This window comes from Plecotus auritus, assembly GCF_963455305.1.
Source record: "Plecotus auritus genome assembly, chromosome: 3".
NCBI lineage: Eukaryota > Metazoa > Chordata > Mammalia > Chiroptera > Vespertilionidae > Plecotus > Plecotus auritus.
In genome coordinates, this window is record NC_137772.1 from 221845139 (window position 1) to 221860257 (window position 15119).

The 15119-nt window shown below is 52.2% G+C and overlaps 1 protein-coding gene across 1 annotated transcript in view; it reads left to right on the top strand.

Annotated features, from left to right (window-relative positions):
• The window catches only part of FAM83F (family with sequence similarity 83 member F), a gene marked incomplete at its 5' end in the record, with an annotated part of 33180 nt that overhangs the window by 10019 nt on the left and 8042 nt on the right, over nucleotides 1-15119 (top strand). Inside the window, 3 exons of the mRNA XM_080659685.1 lie at nucleotides 12279-12446; nucleotides 12954-13075; nucleotides 14228-14910. Of these exons, the coding sequence (XP_080515811.1) occupies nucleotides 12279-12446; nucleotides 12954-13075; nucleotides 14228-14910 (973 nt within the window). The remainder of the gene's footprint in view (nucleotides 1-12278; nucleotides 12447-12953; nucleotides 13076-14227; nucleotides 14911-15119) is intronic.

Genomic DNA, 15119 nt, shown 5'->3' on the forward strand with positions numbered 1-15119 from the left:
GCGCTCCACCCGCCTCTGGAGAGCCCTCCCGGGTAGCATCACCTGGTGGTGACCACAAAGTGATCCTCGCTGCTGCTCAGAGCCTCCCAGGAAAGCTGCCAGCTCCCGTCGTCCTGCTCTGATGGATCCATCAGGGAGCTCCCCGGCGGGTCCTCCCTGAGCCCTGCCTTGCTCTGCCCGTGCGTTATATAGTGCTCAGAGCTCCAGGCCAGAGCCAACCCAGCAGCCGCCTCAGGATCGTTTGTGTATCTTCATTGGATTTTTTTTTTTTTTAGCAGCTGATTTATCTTCCTAATTATGTTTAGCTTTAAGCTAACGTTAAAATGGGCTTGCATTAGATAATTTTCACTAATTAACACCAACTTAGTGCAGGGGAAGTCGTCCCAGAAGCAAGCCGTGGGGCAGGGAAAAGCTGGCCTAGGATCTTAAGAAGAATTGCCACGCTCACTCCCCGGCGAATCACATATGGTTCTTCACGGCTGACTTAGTTGGCCTTGCTCACGTGGGTACAGTCTGTTCCCTCTCTCTGGAGAGCCAGCCTGTATGCCTCCTTCAGCAACCAGGTTTCGGGTGCGGGTGTGAAGAGCGACAGCCTACTAGGGTCAGATCAACAGGGAATGAGCGCAGGTGGTGCCCAACAGGGGGGCGTGACCGCGGGGCTGGACACAGAGCCCTCCACTGAGGGTACGTGCCAAGGCCTGGGAGAGGAGGCGGCCCGGCTGGGCAGAATCGGGCTCCAGCGGCTGCCAGTGCAGCAAGGGAGCCTGGTGTTTGATGATGTCTCATTAGTCAGCCTGGAACAGAGTAACATGGCTACAGACAGCTGGGAAGCCTCCGCTGACAAAGCACAGACGCCCCGCTGGTGGGATGGGGGCAGCCCGGCCGCCAAACAGAATAGGACCCGTGGGTCTTGGCCCCGCCCTCCGGATGGGCCAGGGCCCTGGTCCACGCCGCTTCCTCAGCTCCCCAGGGGAGGACCCCTCTGCAGAGGGAGTCTGTTTGGAGCAGTTACTGCCAGTCAGGCCCTGTGCAGGCAGGAAGGACGTGCAGGAAGGAAGGACAGGCCTCTGTCCTTCACACACACCCCTCGGCCAAGTGCTCAGACACAGGCCTGAGCAGACCAGCATCCTGGGGAGGGCACACACTGCCCTGGGGGCTGGGGACAGAGCAGGGTCCTGGGACAGCCTCAGGGAAGAGTGGAACGGGGGGGGGGGGGGGGGGAGAAGCCATTCCCACAGGGATAGGGTGTGACAGCAGAGTTAGGTCATGAGGGCAGAGCCTGAAGGTGTTGGAGTGAGGGGAATAGTGTGAATCCATGTGTTTGGAGAACTTAGAGTGTTGATTGTCAGGGGGAGGGAGTGGGTTGGACATACACGGAGGGTCTCCAGCCAGGCTGAGGGCTTGATTCTATGGGCAGTTGGGGCCAGTGTGTTTGAGCAAGGGAACAACATGTTTAGGGCTGTGTTGTTGGGTCCTCCTGCCCAGAGGAAGAAGCATGATCGGGTCTGTGACACGAGTACCTCCATCAAGCTGACCCTGCGTACCTACTGTGTGCCAGACACTGCAGGGAAGAAGGGCAGAGCCCGGCCAGGGGCAGGCATCAGACCAGATCCTGTCCAGGCATCACAGCGTTTCTTTGCATCGTCAGCAGAACCATGAGGCAGCCTCACTACTCAGGCGGAATCCAGAGGGGTTCAGTAGCGCCCACAATCCTACCGCCAGGATGCGACTCTGGACTCCACAGTCGCTGTCCCCACTGCCATATGTCCTTGGACTGTAGAGATTTGCCCCCTCCTGGTGCAGACATTGGTGATGCTTCAAATACGGCCTTCTGCAGCCTTGATAACCAAAGAAAGTCTCTGGGTGTACCCCGAGCCCAACCCCTACCCCCAAGAGATGAATTGTTCCGTCCCCCAGCGCTGCTCTGTGCCAGGGTCCCGGAGCCACCCCCAGGCCATCTCTACTCTGCTGTAGGTTTCTTAGCAGGAGCCCCGGCTGCTCAGGGTGCGGGAATAGCCGCCCAGCCTTGCTCCACCATCAGCACACCGTACACTCTTCTTCCCTTAATTGGGCTGCCCTTCCCCTCAATTAGTGCAGGTTTGACCTTTCTGGGAGTGTAGTGTTACCCGGGCTTTAATCAGCACCCCAGGCTGGGCCTGCTGAGCGTGGTATTGAGTGAAAGGAAAACATCTCCGCCTTGATGTCTGCATGGGGCGGAGCTCTGAGCTCAGCCTGTGGTTCCCCCCTCATACACTCTGCGCCCCGACACTGGCTGCTTCCGCCCCTCCCGCCCCTCCTCTGAAGTGACAGCCTTTGTTCTGGTTCCCTCTCTGAGGAGAGAGGAGGCCTTGGCGTTTGCCCACTGCTCCTCACAGGCCCCGCCCTGTGCTCCTTGTGTCTCGCTCAGAACTCTGTGAACGCGTCACCTCCCATTTTACAGTGAAGAAACGGAGGCTGGGATTGAGTGACTCGCTCCCGGCCACACCAGCAGGAAGATTTTCTGCTTCCAGAGAGTATATTCTCTTCCAAACACCAGTGGTTCCGCAAAGTGTTACCAGCCAGACAGGGAGACCTCGGTCCTGGTCTTCTTGAAGGAAAAAAATCAAGAGATAAAGTGCAGCAAAGCAAGCAAGAATGTACTGGCTGCAGCAAAAGCACTCGCAGGACAGCGGAACAGGGGAGGGCTGAGCACAGAAGAGGCAACAGGAGGGCCCAGGCCGGGCTGCTGTGGCTCCCTGGGAGGTCAGGGGAAAGGGGCCTTGGAGACGGGTGCAGGGGGTTAGCTGCTGCTGCCCACTGCTCCCCTGGTTACAAGTTTTGTGGGGTCCCTCCGAGCCTGGGAGACGCACACCTGTGGGGGAAGAAGAGGAGGCAGGGGAAGGTGTTCCCCAGAGGGCCCTTCCCCCCCCCACCCCACCCCACCCCCGCCCTCTCCGGGTTTTTCTCTCTCTTGCAGGAGGGAATCTTAGGGGAGCTCTCAGGGGAGGCCTCAGTAGAATATGCATCAGCTCTCCAGGTGTGCTCCTTCAGGGTCTCCACTGATTGGTTGGCACGCGGGGTCATTAGTCAGTGCCGCTGGTCCTGAGGCAGCCATGGGGTTGCTGGTCCGGTTTTGCTGCTTTTCTGGGCCTGGAGCTGAAATACAACTGAGGCCTGGAGGTTATCTTTAGGGAGGAAAGGTCTGGGTGTCTAACTGCATGACCAGTGATACAAAGGTCAGGGGGTCGAAGCCACATGACCAGTGATCTGCTAGGGGGAGGAAGGTTACCCCGGGGGCCAGGTCCTGGTTTTCCTAGTTTTGCTCGTTGCTAGGCACTCAGGGCTTTCCGCCCTGCTGACCCGTATCTGGCCCATCGTCCTTGCTCCGCTCTTGTCGGTCTAACTGCCTTGCACAAAAGTCTGACCCATCCACCACCTGCATCCAGAGCACCTGAGGGGCTGATGCTATCAACGTGCACTTTCACGGGCCTGCAGAATCCGAATCCCCGAGGCGGAGGCCGGGTCTGCACATTCAGCAGGCACACCCCCACCCCAGGGGAGTCTTCACACGCTGACCTATAAGTATATCTGTAGCCCCTGACCCCTCTGGGGAGCTCAGAGAAGGACACTCCACAGTGGGAGAGGCTGCCCAGCCGGCCCAGCACTGCCCTCCATGGGAACAGGAAGGCCTGCTCTCTGGTCCCAGACAAACTGACTCCCCTGGGCTGCCAGGCAGATGGCTGTTCCGGGAGGCAGAAGCTTGACCAGTTTGCCCAGGTGCTGCCCTCCCTACCCCGAGGGACCATAGAGTTGAAGGTGTGGAGTTGGCACCCCTCACCTGTAGCAAGTGAACTTAATGGGCCCTCGTAAACTGCAGAGCTTCTTCCTGGGACGTCCGGACATGATCTCATCTGAACCGCCCAGCAGGCATGGGAAGTAAGCAGGGTGAACATGGGGGGGCGGGGCATCAAAGTCGGGCCCCAGGCTCACAGGAGTCATCAGAGGGAAAGCAGGGACTTCCTTTCTTTCCTCCCTAGGAAGAAGTGACCGTGCCAGCACACCCCTGCGATTAGCAGGCATGGCCTATGACCTCTTGCTTTTTCCCACCACCGATGTGAGTGAGAAAGGGCTGGATCTTTGCCAGAACAGCTACCACACCCACCCTAGTACCTAGAGCTCTGCATCTGCAGAACTGGGCAAACCAGTGAGGGAGAGGGTGGTAGAGTCCAGTTCTACCAGTGCCTCTTGGTTTTGTCTGACCAGAGGTGGCCTGGGGTCCTAGCCAGAGTCGACCTGTCCCCAGAGCCTGCCGTGACCACATCATCCGGGGGTGATAGCTCAGGACTAGTGCCAGACCCCTAGCTTTAGTCCTACCTCAGCCAAGACCCAGATAGACAACTTAACCTCCAGGCTAGTCTCTAGCTAAGTTTCCTCCTAGCTCGGAGGTTCTGCCTGTCTGGAACGTTCTTCAGTGCAGAGGCCAAGTGCAGAGGGGCAGCCTGTGCCCTTCAGGCGGGCACAGCCAAGGGGCTTTGTGGGGCTGCCATGCAGCCCATGCTCCACAGACTGGCTTGTGTCCATCACAGAGAGGACAGCATCCTTCTGTAATTTGCACAAAGGTGCTTGCTCCATGGGCTAGCAACCCTGCCTCCTGGCCGCATGTCCTTGGTGTGGACTTCTACCGCGTGGTTAAGTGCTGTCCTCACTCATGGCCTGGCTGCTCCTTCAACATCATCAGTGGATGGAGCAGAGCAGAGAGACCAGGTCTCAGAGCTGTTGGCTCAGGCAGCAGTCCCTTCTCTGCAGCCTTGAGGAAGAACTGAACTCTGCCTTCCGGCAAGACAATCCAACCAGGAACTTTGCTCAGCATTCTTTTTTCTCTCCACCCCAGTGCCCTGTCATTATTGAAATAAAAGAGATAACTACAAAGCTACACCCATCCCCCGCAAATGAAACAATAAACATGCAACAACCTCCATTCAGACATTCATTCCACAAACATGGAGAACTGACTTGGTGTTGAGATGTCCCCTGAGGGTAGAGATTCGGAGAGAAATCATGATCCCTGTCATCCAGGAGCCCACAGCCAGAAAGGGACAGAGCCATTCGGCAGATGTAACAATAAAATGTCAAGGAACTCTGCTATTTGCCTGGCATACAGTGTGGGCAGGATGCAAGTAGTGAACACGGTTGGGTGGGGAGAAGTTCAGGAAGTTCTTGGCTGCGTCTTGAGAGATGCGTGGATGTTTCACAGGGGTGTGGAAGGGGAGGAACAAGGTCCTAAACTGCCTGCTATGTGTAGTGATTCTCAAGAGATGTCGGTGGGGGTGGAGGGGGTGAGATGCTGTGATTTTGCCCCCAGGAAACATTTATTCATGTCTACAGACATTTTTTTTTTTTTTTTTTTTTTGGTTGTCACCACTCGGGATGCTCCTGGCATGCTCCTAAATAAACATCCTGCAATGCAAAGAACAGCCCCCACAACAGGAGGCCCCAAGAGGTCAATATTGCCAAGAAATCGTGTGTTAGGGTAACTGTAGGTCATTCGACACGGCTGAAGAGAAGGGCAGAGGTGAAACGGCACGATGAAGCTGGAGGGGGTGGGGCGGGGGCATTCAAATGCCAAGTTAAGGGTTTGGACCGCTCTTGATTAGGGAGGATCACGGCTGTGATGAATGACTTGGAGCGCAGAGTTGGAGTAGGAAGGGGATACTAGTGAGGAAGCTGTTCCAGAGGTTCAGTAGGAAATGCAGGGCCTGAGCTAGGGCAGCAGTCCAGTGGGAACAGAAAGGAATTGACCCAGAGAAGCTGCTGGCGCAGGTGGGACCTGCTAGACTCCATGACGGACTGGATTTGGCCAGTGGGGAGAAGGAAGAGGCCGGTGGATGTGGGTAATGGACAGGATGTTGCTTTTGGAGATGCGGGGGCGGGAGGCGGTGGAGGCCGGTGAACAGGCTCTGAGGTCTAGTCTGGGTCATCTAATCCACCGGGGGTGCCCGTCGCTAGCTGTCTTGAGCCAAGGAGTGCATGGGGGAAGGTGGAGTCCTTTTCCTTATTATCTGATGGTAATTAAGGAGTGGAGAAAGAGAACCTGAAGAGCTGGCAGTTTAATTAATGGTGAATGACAGGTAGAGGGGAATTCTGAGGCTCCCTGGGCCCCCCTCCTCCTCCCCCTCCTTACTGCAGCAGGATATCAAAGCAGGAGACCTGAAGCTAAGCAAACACCCGATGAGAAGTATTACAGCATCAGAGCCTCCTTGCCAGCGCCCGCAACAGCTTCTAAAGACTCCTGCCACCTGGAATTAACCTCTCTCCTCGGCGCCGGTGCCACACATCCGCGGGTACCCAGCTAAAGGACACCGCGAGCCTGCCCAGAGGAGGGGCGGCTGTTCTCTCCCGATGAAATCTGTCTCCCCCGGTTCTGAGCCTATGACGTCCTTCTTTTAAAACCCCATTTTGCACTGACCCCAAGAGTCTTGAAGTCCAGCTTGGTGCGGAGGGTCACGTGGCACATTAAACACCCGAGCAGAGGGAGGGAGGAGCTGGTTTTCCTGGGCCTGGTGTTGTGGAGCTGGATGCCAAGGGAGGCCTGGGAGACCCAAGTGGAGGGTAATTATCACTTCTCCTCCACAACGAGATTGCCGAAGTCAGCGAGTCAGCGAGCAATTGATTTTTTTCCTACTACAGATATTTCACTGTTTAATTGGTAGTGACACAGATGGCTGGCTCGCACCAGGGTGCCACAGACCAAGCCCTAAGAAAACAGGGCCCTCGGATTTTCTCTCCCTCCAATATGTGATCCCATCCCATCACAGCCTTCACAGGTGGGGGCAGGGCAGCCGGCTTCCTGCCTGCTCTTTCAATCACAAAACAAAAGCCGCAGTGTGAATCCAGACTCGCCTCCCTGAGCCAGTCAAGCCATCCCCAGCCACAGACTGAGAGTCCACTTTAAGCTGGACACTGTGGAGAGTTTGGAAATGAGCAACTGATGGACTCTGGCCTCAGACAGCACTGGAGAGATAAGACATCAGGAGCCCTCCAAGACGGTGGGAAGCCGTGTTCTGACGGAAGGAGGCCAGAAGTGTCATGTTAAAACCCTCTGTAATTAAGCGGGGCCATACCTACCCCGAACTGTTCCAGGCCAACTGTTTGTTCCGGATCTCAAATACAGCGCTGATTGTGAGCCACAGTTCGTTGTCCATGGCCATCAGCAGTCCATGGAGGACCCCTCCCTCTTCTTTTACTTTCTCCTTCCCTCCGTTCCTTTCTCCTTCCCTAGCAGCCACCCTTAGGTATTTAGCTTATGTCCTTGGCCATGTCTGTATCCTTGAAAAATACGCTGTGTTATTTTATTTACGCTGGTATTGGGCTATAGATCTTGTCCTCTAACATTTTAAATCAAACTCTCTGTTTTAAAGATACCAAGTTCTATGTGCAGAACTAGTTCATTGCTTCTGTCTGCTGCGCTGTTGTGTACATTCCTGACATTATCTATGCTTCTAGAAATTCACATTAAGTTGTTGCCAACTCTTTGCTATCCTAAAGAAAGCTGCAGTGAGTATCCTTGGCCCTGTCCCCTTATTGACCTGTGCAAAGGTCCAGGATGTTCCCTGGGTGCTGGCTGCAGTTAGACACACTTAAGTCCACTAAGCTCCATTCCTTGCTCCTGGGAGTAGCTGCACCAGTGTTCCCTCCCACCATTTCTTTGCTTTAATTTGAATTCTTCTGATCGCTTTATATACTTATTAGCCATTCAGATATCTCCTCTAGGAATTGCCTATTCATATCCTTTGCCCATTTTCCTAATTAGTTTCCTGGTTTTTTTCTTGCCAGTTTGCAGAGGTCCTGGCCCTCAATGGGTAGCTCAGTTGGTTAGAGCATCTTTCAGATATGCCAAGGTTGCAAGTTCAATCCTGGGTCAGGGCACATATAAGAATCAACCAATGAATGCACAAATTGATCTGTATCTCTCTCTCTCTCTCTCTCTCTCCCTCTCTCCCTCTCTCCCTCTCCCTCTCCCTCTCCCTCTCCCTCTCCCTCTCCCTCTCCCTCTCCCTTCCTCTCTCTCTAAAATAAAAAAATAAATTAAAAAATTTGTAGGGATCCCTTGTATATTATTAATTCCTTTTGATCACAGACATTGCAGATATCTTCTCCCTGTCACCCTTCAGTTACCTTGGTCTATGGCATCTTTCTTAGAACAAAAAATCCCTAATTTGTGGAGCACGTCTTTTAAATTTTTTATTTGCCTTAAGATTTGTGCTTTTGGAATCTTAAGCAACCCTTTATTACCTATGTCATGAAGATATCTTACTACATATCATCAATTCCTTTATTAGTTTTATCTTTCACATTTAGGTATTTAGCCTACCTGCAATTCACCTTTATATATAGTGTGAGGTAGGGATCCACTTATTTTTCTCTTTTTTTTTTAATATATTTTATTGATATTTTACAGAGAGGAAGGGAGAGGGATAGAGAGTTAGAAACATCGATGAGAGAGAGACATCGATCAGCTGCCTCCTGCACGCCCCCTACTGGGGATGTGCCTGCAACCTAGGTACATGCCCTTGACCGGAATTGAACCCGGGACCCTTCAGTCTGCAGGCCGACGCTCTATCCACTGAGCCAAACTGGTTAGGGCCCACTTATTTTTCTCTATACAGGAAGCCAATTTCCCCAAAAGCATCTACTAAACAGCATCCTTCCTCCACCGAGTTGTGATTCTTCCTCTATTAGACTTAAAGTTTTATGTAGGTTTATAGGTACACATATGTTTCTGGTCTCTCCATTATATTCCATCAGTCTATTTGTTAGTTCCTTCCTACTTCAGTACCACAGTTCTTACTACTATAGCGCTGTAGTGTATCTACTATCCGGTAGGACAAGTGTTCCCTTTTAGCTTTTCTTTTTCAAAATTGGCTTAGCTATTATGGATCTTCTTTCTTTCTCACATCTTAGAAGTATTTGGGTTCCTGAAAAAAATGCACTGAACTTTTATTGGATTTTATTAACCCTTTGTTCGCCATTACGTGTCTATAGACGCAGGCGGCGGACCTTCCACACACGCCATGCGCGTCTATAGCCGCAAACCTCGCATATCAACTCTGGTCACCCAGTTTTAAAATCAGCCTTGTTAGTGACATCTCTGGGTTTGTAAAGAAAATCATGGCAACTTAAATTTGTAAATATTCCAGCACACATGGAAGAAATGGGGATGGTTTTCGTTTTGGACGCGTGGCAGTTAACTGGTTAATATGGGAGAATTGGATTTTTAAATATTAAATCATAATATCCATGATTTATCTCTTCCTTTATTCACTTATTTAAAAAGATGTTTTTAATAGAGTTTTATAAATTTCTTCATAAAGGTATTAATTCCTAAATACTATGTGCTTAATTTGCAATTTTGAGGGGATCTTATTTTCTTTCTTTTTTTTTTAGTTGATTATTTTTATAGTAGAAGAATGTTGTTTGTTTTTGTAAATCTTTCTTGTATCTGGCAATCTTGCCAAATTCTATTAATTTTAGTAGCTTTTCTCTGCATTGTAGGAGATTTTTCTATAAAAATATATATCTGAATACTGGTAGTTTTTGTTTCTTCTAATCCTTCTAACTCTTATTTCTTTTCTTGTCATAGTGCATTGGTTAGGACCACCAATGTTTTGTTAAATAGCAGTGGTGATAGTATTTTTTACTTGTTTGAGACTGAAAGAGATTGCATCTAAAATTTCTGTTAAGTATGCTTCAGGTGAGTTTTTAGTAGTTAACCTTTATCAAGTTAAGGTCCCTTCTACTTCTAGTTTTTTTTTGAGAATTTTATTCACAAATAGGGATCTAGTGTTATCAAATATTTTTTAAAAACCTATTAAGGTAATGTATGATTTCCCCTCCATGACACCATAACTGTTATAAATTAAAATGATATATTTTCTGATATTCAGTAATTTTTACATACCTAGGATAAACCTTACTTGATTATGCTATGTTATGTTTAATTCACTTTCAATGACTTATCCATGTCATTTTTATTTTTAAAATCATTAATGTATAAATGGTCCTAATATTCTTTTTATCATTTCTTTAAAATTAAGAATTTCTTTAAAAAATAGAAATGTCTGTAGTTATTTCTCTTTTTTCCCCCTCAGTATTTTATTTGCATATCCTCTGTTTTTGTCAGTCTTGCTAGAAATTTGTCTATCTTGTTTAGTCTTTTTAAAAAGTCAGTTTTTTATGTGATGTCTCTAAAATAACTTACAGCTGTCCCATCTTTGTGAATCAGTGTGGTGCAGTGAAATGAAGACGGTGGAGTTCAAACGAAGACCTGAGTTCAAATCCCTGCTCTGCTACATGCTGTGTGGCCTCGGGCACATTTCTTGCCCCTTTGCATTTACGTCCTCATCTGTAGCATGGGGATTACAATCCTCCTCATTGTGAGGATCCTGTTAGAAAAGTTGCCTAAAGCACCTGGAGAAGTGTGAGGCGCGTTAGGAGTGTTCAGTGCATGTTAATCCCTGTCTTCAGGCCTTGCTGCTGTGCTGTTTGCCTGAAATGCCCACCTGCTAGGCACCTGTGTGCAGATTAGAAGAGGTGCCCCTTCCTCAGGCAGGCACAGTTCCCAGGCACCGCCAGCCCAGGGCCCATGCAGTGCACAGCCTGCATACCCAGGCACGGCCGCCCTGCCCACTCCCCTGCTCTGTTTCCCTCTCTGCGCATTTCTCATGGTGCCCCCGCTGCCCATTCTTCAGGTTTCAGCTTCCTCACTGAAGGCTTTCTTGTTCTCCCCTGGCTGAGAGTAATCCATCTCTTTCCTTCCTTCACCCCCTGGCCCCCACCCTGAATTCACATCACATCTCATTTGTGCATCTCTTAAGGCATTTATTTCATCTTACCTTATGTCTTAGTTCTTTTGTGCAAATGCCTTATCATTCCTCCTGGATTAATCCCTTGAAGTTAGGGATTATAGTTTATTTGTCTTTAGATCCTCCCTCTGCCTGGGCAGCTCAGTAAATGTCACTTGTATAAATGATTGGATGTGAAATGTAGGAGCTAAGAAGAGCCTTAAATAATATTGTGTAAATGGTGTTGGGGGTGGGGTTCTTTAGAGGCAGGAGTCGTGGCAATGCACGTGTGTGAAGGTGATGATAAAAATGATGGTGATGGTATGGAGGGTACCACTTACTGGGCTTACCATGTGCGGGGCACTGTGTTAAGTGCTTCCATAGCTTCTCAGCCCTCCCGACAGCGCTTTGAGATAGGTGTTACTATTAGCTCCATTTTGCTGCCAAGGAAACTAGTGCTCTGATGAGTCAGCAGTGAGATGGTACCCAGGTGTGGTCTGCCTGACTTGACCAGCAGGTGCCCTCATCCACACAACCACGACCATTTATTGAGGACTCACTCCATTCCAGGCACTGTGTTTGATGCTTCACAGACCTTGTCTGTCATTCTAATGGCGAAAGTATGTACAGGGCACCTCTACTTTGCAGATAAGGAGACTCATCAAGATAAAGCAACTTGCCTAAGGTCACATCAAAGGAAAGGTCACCTGACCCGATCTCTCTGACCCCGAAGCATGCTCTTTCTTCTGCATCCTGTGCACAGTGCTTGGAGCCAACAAGAAAACCCTTGCACTGGAGCTGGGGCTGGGGAGGGAAATAGAGGAAGCTAGGGTCAGAAAAGCATGCCTCAGGCTGCAGAAGGCCTGGCCTGCCAGCATGGAAATCAAGGGTCCCCGGCAGTGACCTTGCTTTGAGGATGGAGTGGGATGGCCTGCACACCTGAAGGCCAGGGGAGTCCGAGCTCACTGGAGCCCTGCCCCGATTGGCCCATAGGGAAGCGCAGGGCTTTTCCCTTAACTTTGCCTTCGGGAAGCTGCAGGGAGATCAGAGCCCCTGCAGAGAAAGGGTGTTGGAGCAGGTCTGCGGCTTGTGGAAGTGAGTCCATTCCTTGCCTCTCAATGATCACATCTTCTGAGCCTGCTTGTCTCCATGGGGTCCACGAGCAGCTGTCCTCAGCCTCCCAGATCTCGCCCATACGGCTTCTGCAGAGCTGCTGGAAAATCCTTAGCGGGGAGTGGTTTGTCAGGGATGGCCTGCGCCCTCGGGGGTTTCCCAGAGCAGAGGGCGCAGATGTGCTCAGACATGGGTGAGGAAGGAAGGAACCCAGGAGAGGTACCGATGGAGTTTTTGACTGTTGGCCACCAGTCACACCAGGCCCAGTGGGCCCTCTCTGGGCCCAGGTGTGTCTCTGCAGGTGTGAGGTCACCATGTGCCTCACCAGTGCCCTTCCCCACCCAGGTCATTGCCGTGGTCATGGACCTCTTCACCGATGGCGATATCTTCCAAGACATTGTGGACGCTGCCTCGAAGCGCCGGGTGCCCGTGTACATCATCCTGGATGAGTCGGGCGTGAAGTATTTCCTGGAGATGTGTCAGGGCCTGGAGCTCACGGACTACCGTATTCGGGTGAGTTGCCCCACTGCGGGCCGGCCATGTGAGGACCAGAAATTGAGATAGAGATGGCCTCTGCCTCCTCTCCAGTTCAGGGGCTCAGGTGAACATCAAGATCTCAATCCCTTCTGTCTAAAACCTGATCTCGTGAGCCGATAACCCTAAATTACACGCCAAGCTTAAATTCTATCACAAGACTGCTGAGGCTAAGGAGGCAGCTCTGGCCCAGATCTGGGGTGCTCAGCCTATAGTCCAAGGTCAAAGCTAGGGCCGTGGTTTTCTTCTGGGGAGCTTTGGGCACAGGCAGGAACCGCCCTGAGGTTATCCACACCCAAAGCAAGATTTGCTGACTTCTCCCTGCTATCTAGTTGGGGTTCTCCTGCAAGGCCATCGGGAGCAGAGCTGAGTGCAGACAGGAGCCAGCAGGCAGGTCCCGCGGACAAGAGCGCTCCTGCTCTGCCCAAGCTCAGGGGCTCGCAGCCCCCAACCTGAGTGACCCTGTCTTTCTTTTCTTCTCCACAGAACATCCGTGTCCGCTCTGTGACGGGCGTTGGCTTCTACATGCCCATGGGGAAGATCAAAGGGACCCTGTCATCAAAGTTCATAATGGTAGATGGTGACAAAGTAGCCACGGGATCTTACAGGTCAGAGAAGGGCCTGGGAGGCCTTTATTCCTCGTAATAAATGTTCATCTTCAGGAATAGGCTGGGCGGGGCCTCTGTGGTCATGGGTTTAAGAGGTATTGTCTGATCCGATGGCAAAGCAGAGCCTCCTGGCTCGTCCTTCCCCTCAAACTTCGTGGCTGCCGGGTTATTCCAGAGAGAGGGCCAGCTTTTCCTGGACCTCAAGCACAGCCTGCTTCTCATGGTCCGCCGCCAGTGGCTGCATGGTGAGGCTCGTTGTTAGGCGGGACAAGCAGGAAGCAGAATGGATCAGATCTGGGAAAGAAATGTGAGGGTGTGGCACGGAAGGAACGTCCCCCGAATTCTGAGGCTGAAGTAGGTTATCAGGAATGTGAGAGACTATGTCAGTGCGAGGGTCTGCCCTCCGCGTGAATTAAAACCCAGCTGCCAAAAAGAAACCTGGGTACCGAAACCAGCCATAAATGACCTACGTCCTCTTGCACCGTTCAAGTAGGGCTTTCGCAGACACTCGGTGCTTTGAAAAGTCACAGGAGAACCAACGAGGAATGGAACGACATTAGGAATAGCAGCAGCTCCGGTGACTACGTACTAAACGTGTGCGTTGTGGCAGCCACGGCGCTAGATGTCGTATACCCGTTACCTCACTCGAGCCTCGCAACAGCGCTGTGGCGGTGCACCCCGTGAGCCCCATTTCACAAAGGGTAGAAACCAGGATGGAATCCAGGCCCGACTTCTCATCCCCTTGCCTGGCACCCACTGCCTGCTTTCTGCACTTGAGGCCAAGACCTGGGCAAAAAGGGAGGTTTGGGTCAGTGGAGGGACGGGATCCTAGCACGAAGGCTGGGCGGTGCCTTCCCCTGGGGCCTGCTTGGCAGGGCGAGGTCATTGGCCTGGGCCAGTGGTCGGCAGACTCATTAGTCAACAGAGCCAAATAGCAACAGTACAACGATTGAAATTTCTTCTGAGAGCCACATTTTTTAAACTTAAACTTCTTCTAATGCCACTTCTTCAAAATAGACTCGCCCAGGCCGTGGTATTTTGTGGAAGAGCCACACTCAAGGGGCCAAAGAGCCGCATGTGGCTCGCGAGCCTCAGTTTGCCGACCACGGGCCTGGGCACATGTGTCTTGCTTTTCCGTCCCTACATTCCCAGGTTCACCTGGAGCTCCTCTTACGTGGACAGGAACCTCCTCCTCCTCCTGACAGGGCAGAACGTGGAGCCCTTCGACGTGGAGTTCCGGGAACTGTACGCCATCTCCGAGGAGGTGAACTTGTACCAGCAGCTGGGCCTGGCCGGAGGGGCAGGCATATTCGGCCCTTACTCCTCCACGGTGGCTCGCAAGCTTATCAACCCCAAGTACGCCCTGGTGTCCGGGAGCCGCCACCCGCCGGGGGAGATGATGCGCTGGGCTGCCCGGCAGCAGCGGGAGGCTGGCAGCAACCCAGAGGGGCAGGAGGAGGGCAGCAGAGGCAGCGAGTCAGCCCAGCGCCTGGAGAACTTCCTGAATGACCTGGTCACGCTGGAGCAGGTGCTGCCCCCCGTGGAGCCCGTGCCCTCGGGAGAGCTGAGTCGGAAGGTTGGCAGGGTGGTCTCTCCCCTGCACGTGGACCTAAAGCCCCGGGAGGCTCTTGCCCGAAATGGCAAGGGAGAAGCGCTCAACGGGGAGGCCGCCCAGGCCAACGAGGGCAAGCGCTTCAGCTGCAGGCTCTTCAGCCGCCGGGCCAAGAGGCCTGCGGCGCCCAACGGCATGGCCAGCTCCCTCTCCACGGAGAACTTCGCCGAAGTGGAGTTTAAGGGGAAGAGGCCCAACGACGGCTCCAGCGCCAACGCCTCAGGTGAGCCCTCCCGTTCGGCCCAGCGCTCCCCGGCCTCGGGCCCCTATCGGGGAGTATTAGACTTGGACCTGCAGTAAGGCAGCGTGCCGGCATGGAGAGAGCCCTGGTCCGGGTCAGACCGTCCTCATTTCCCACGCTGCCCTTGCTTTCATCTAGCTCAGTGGTCGGCAAACTCATTAGTCAACAGAGCCAAACAGCAACAGGACAAC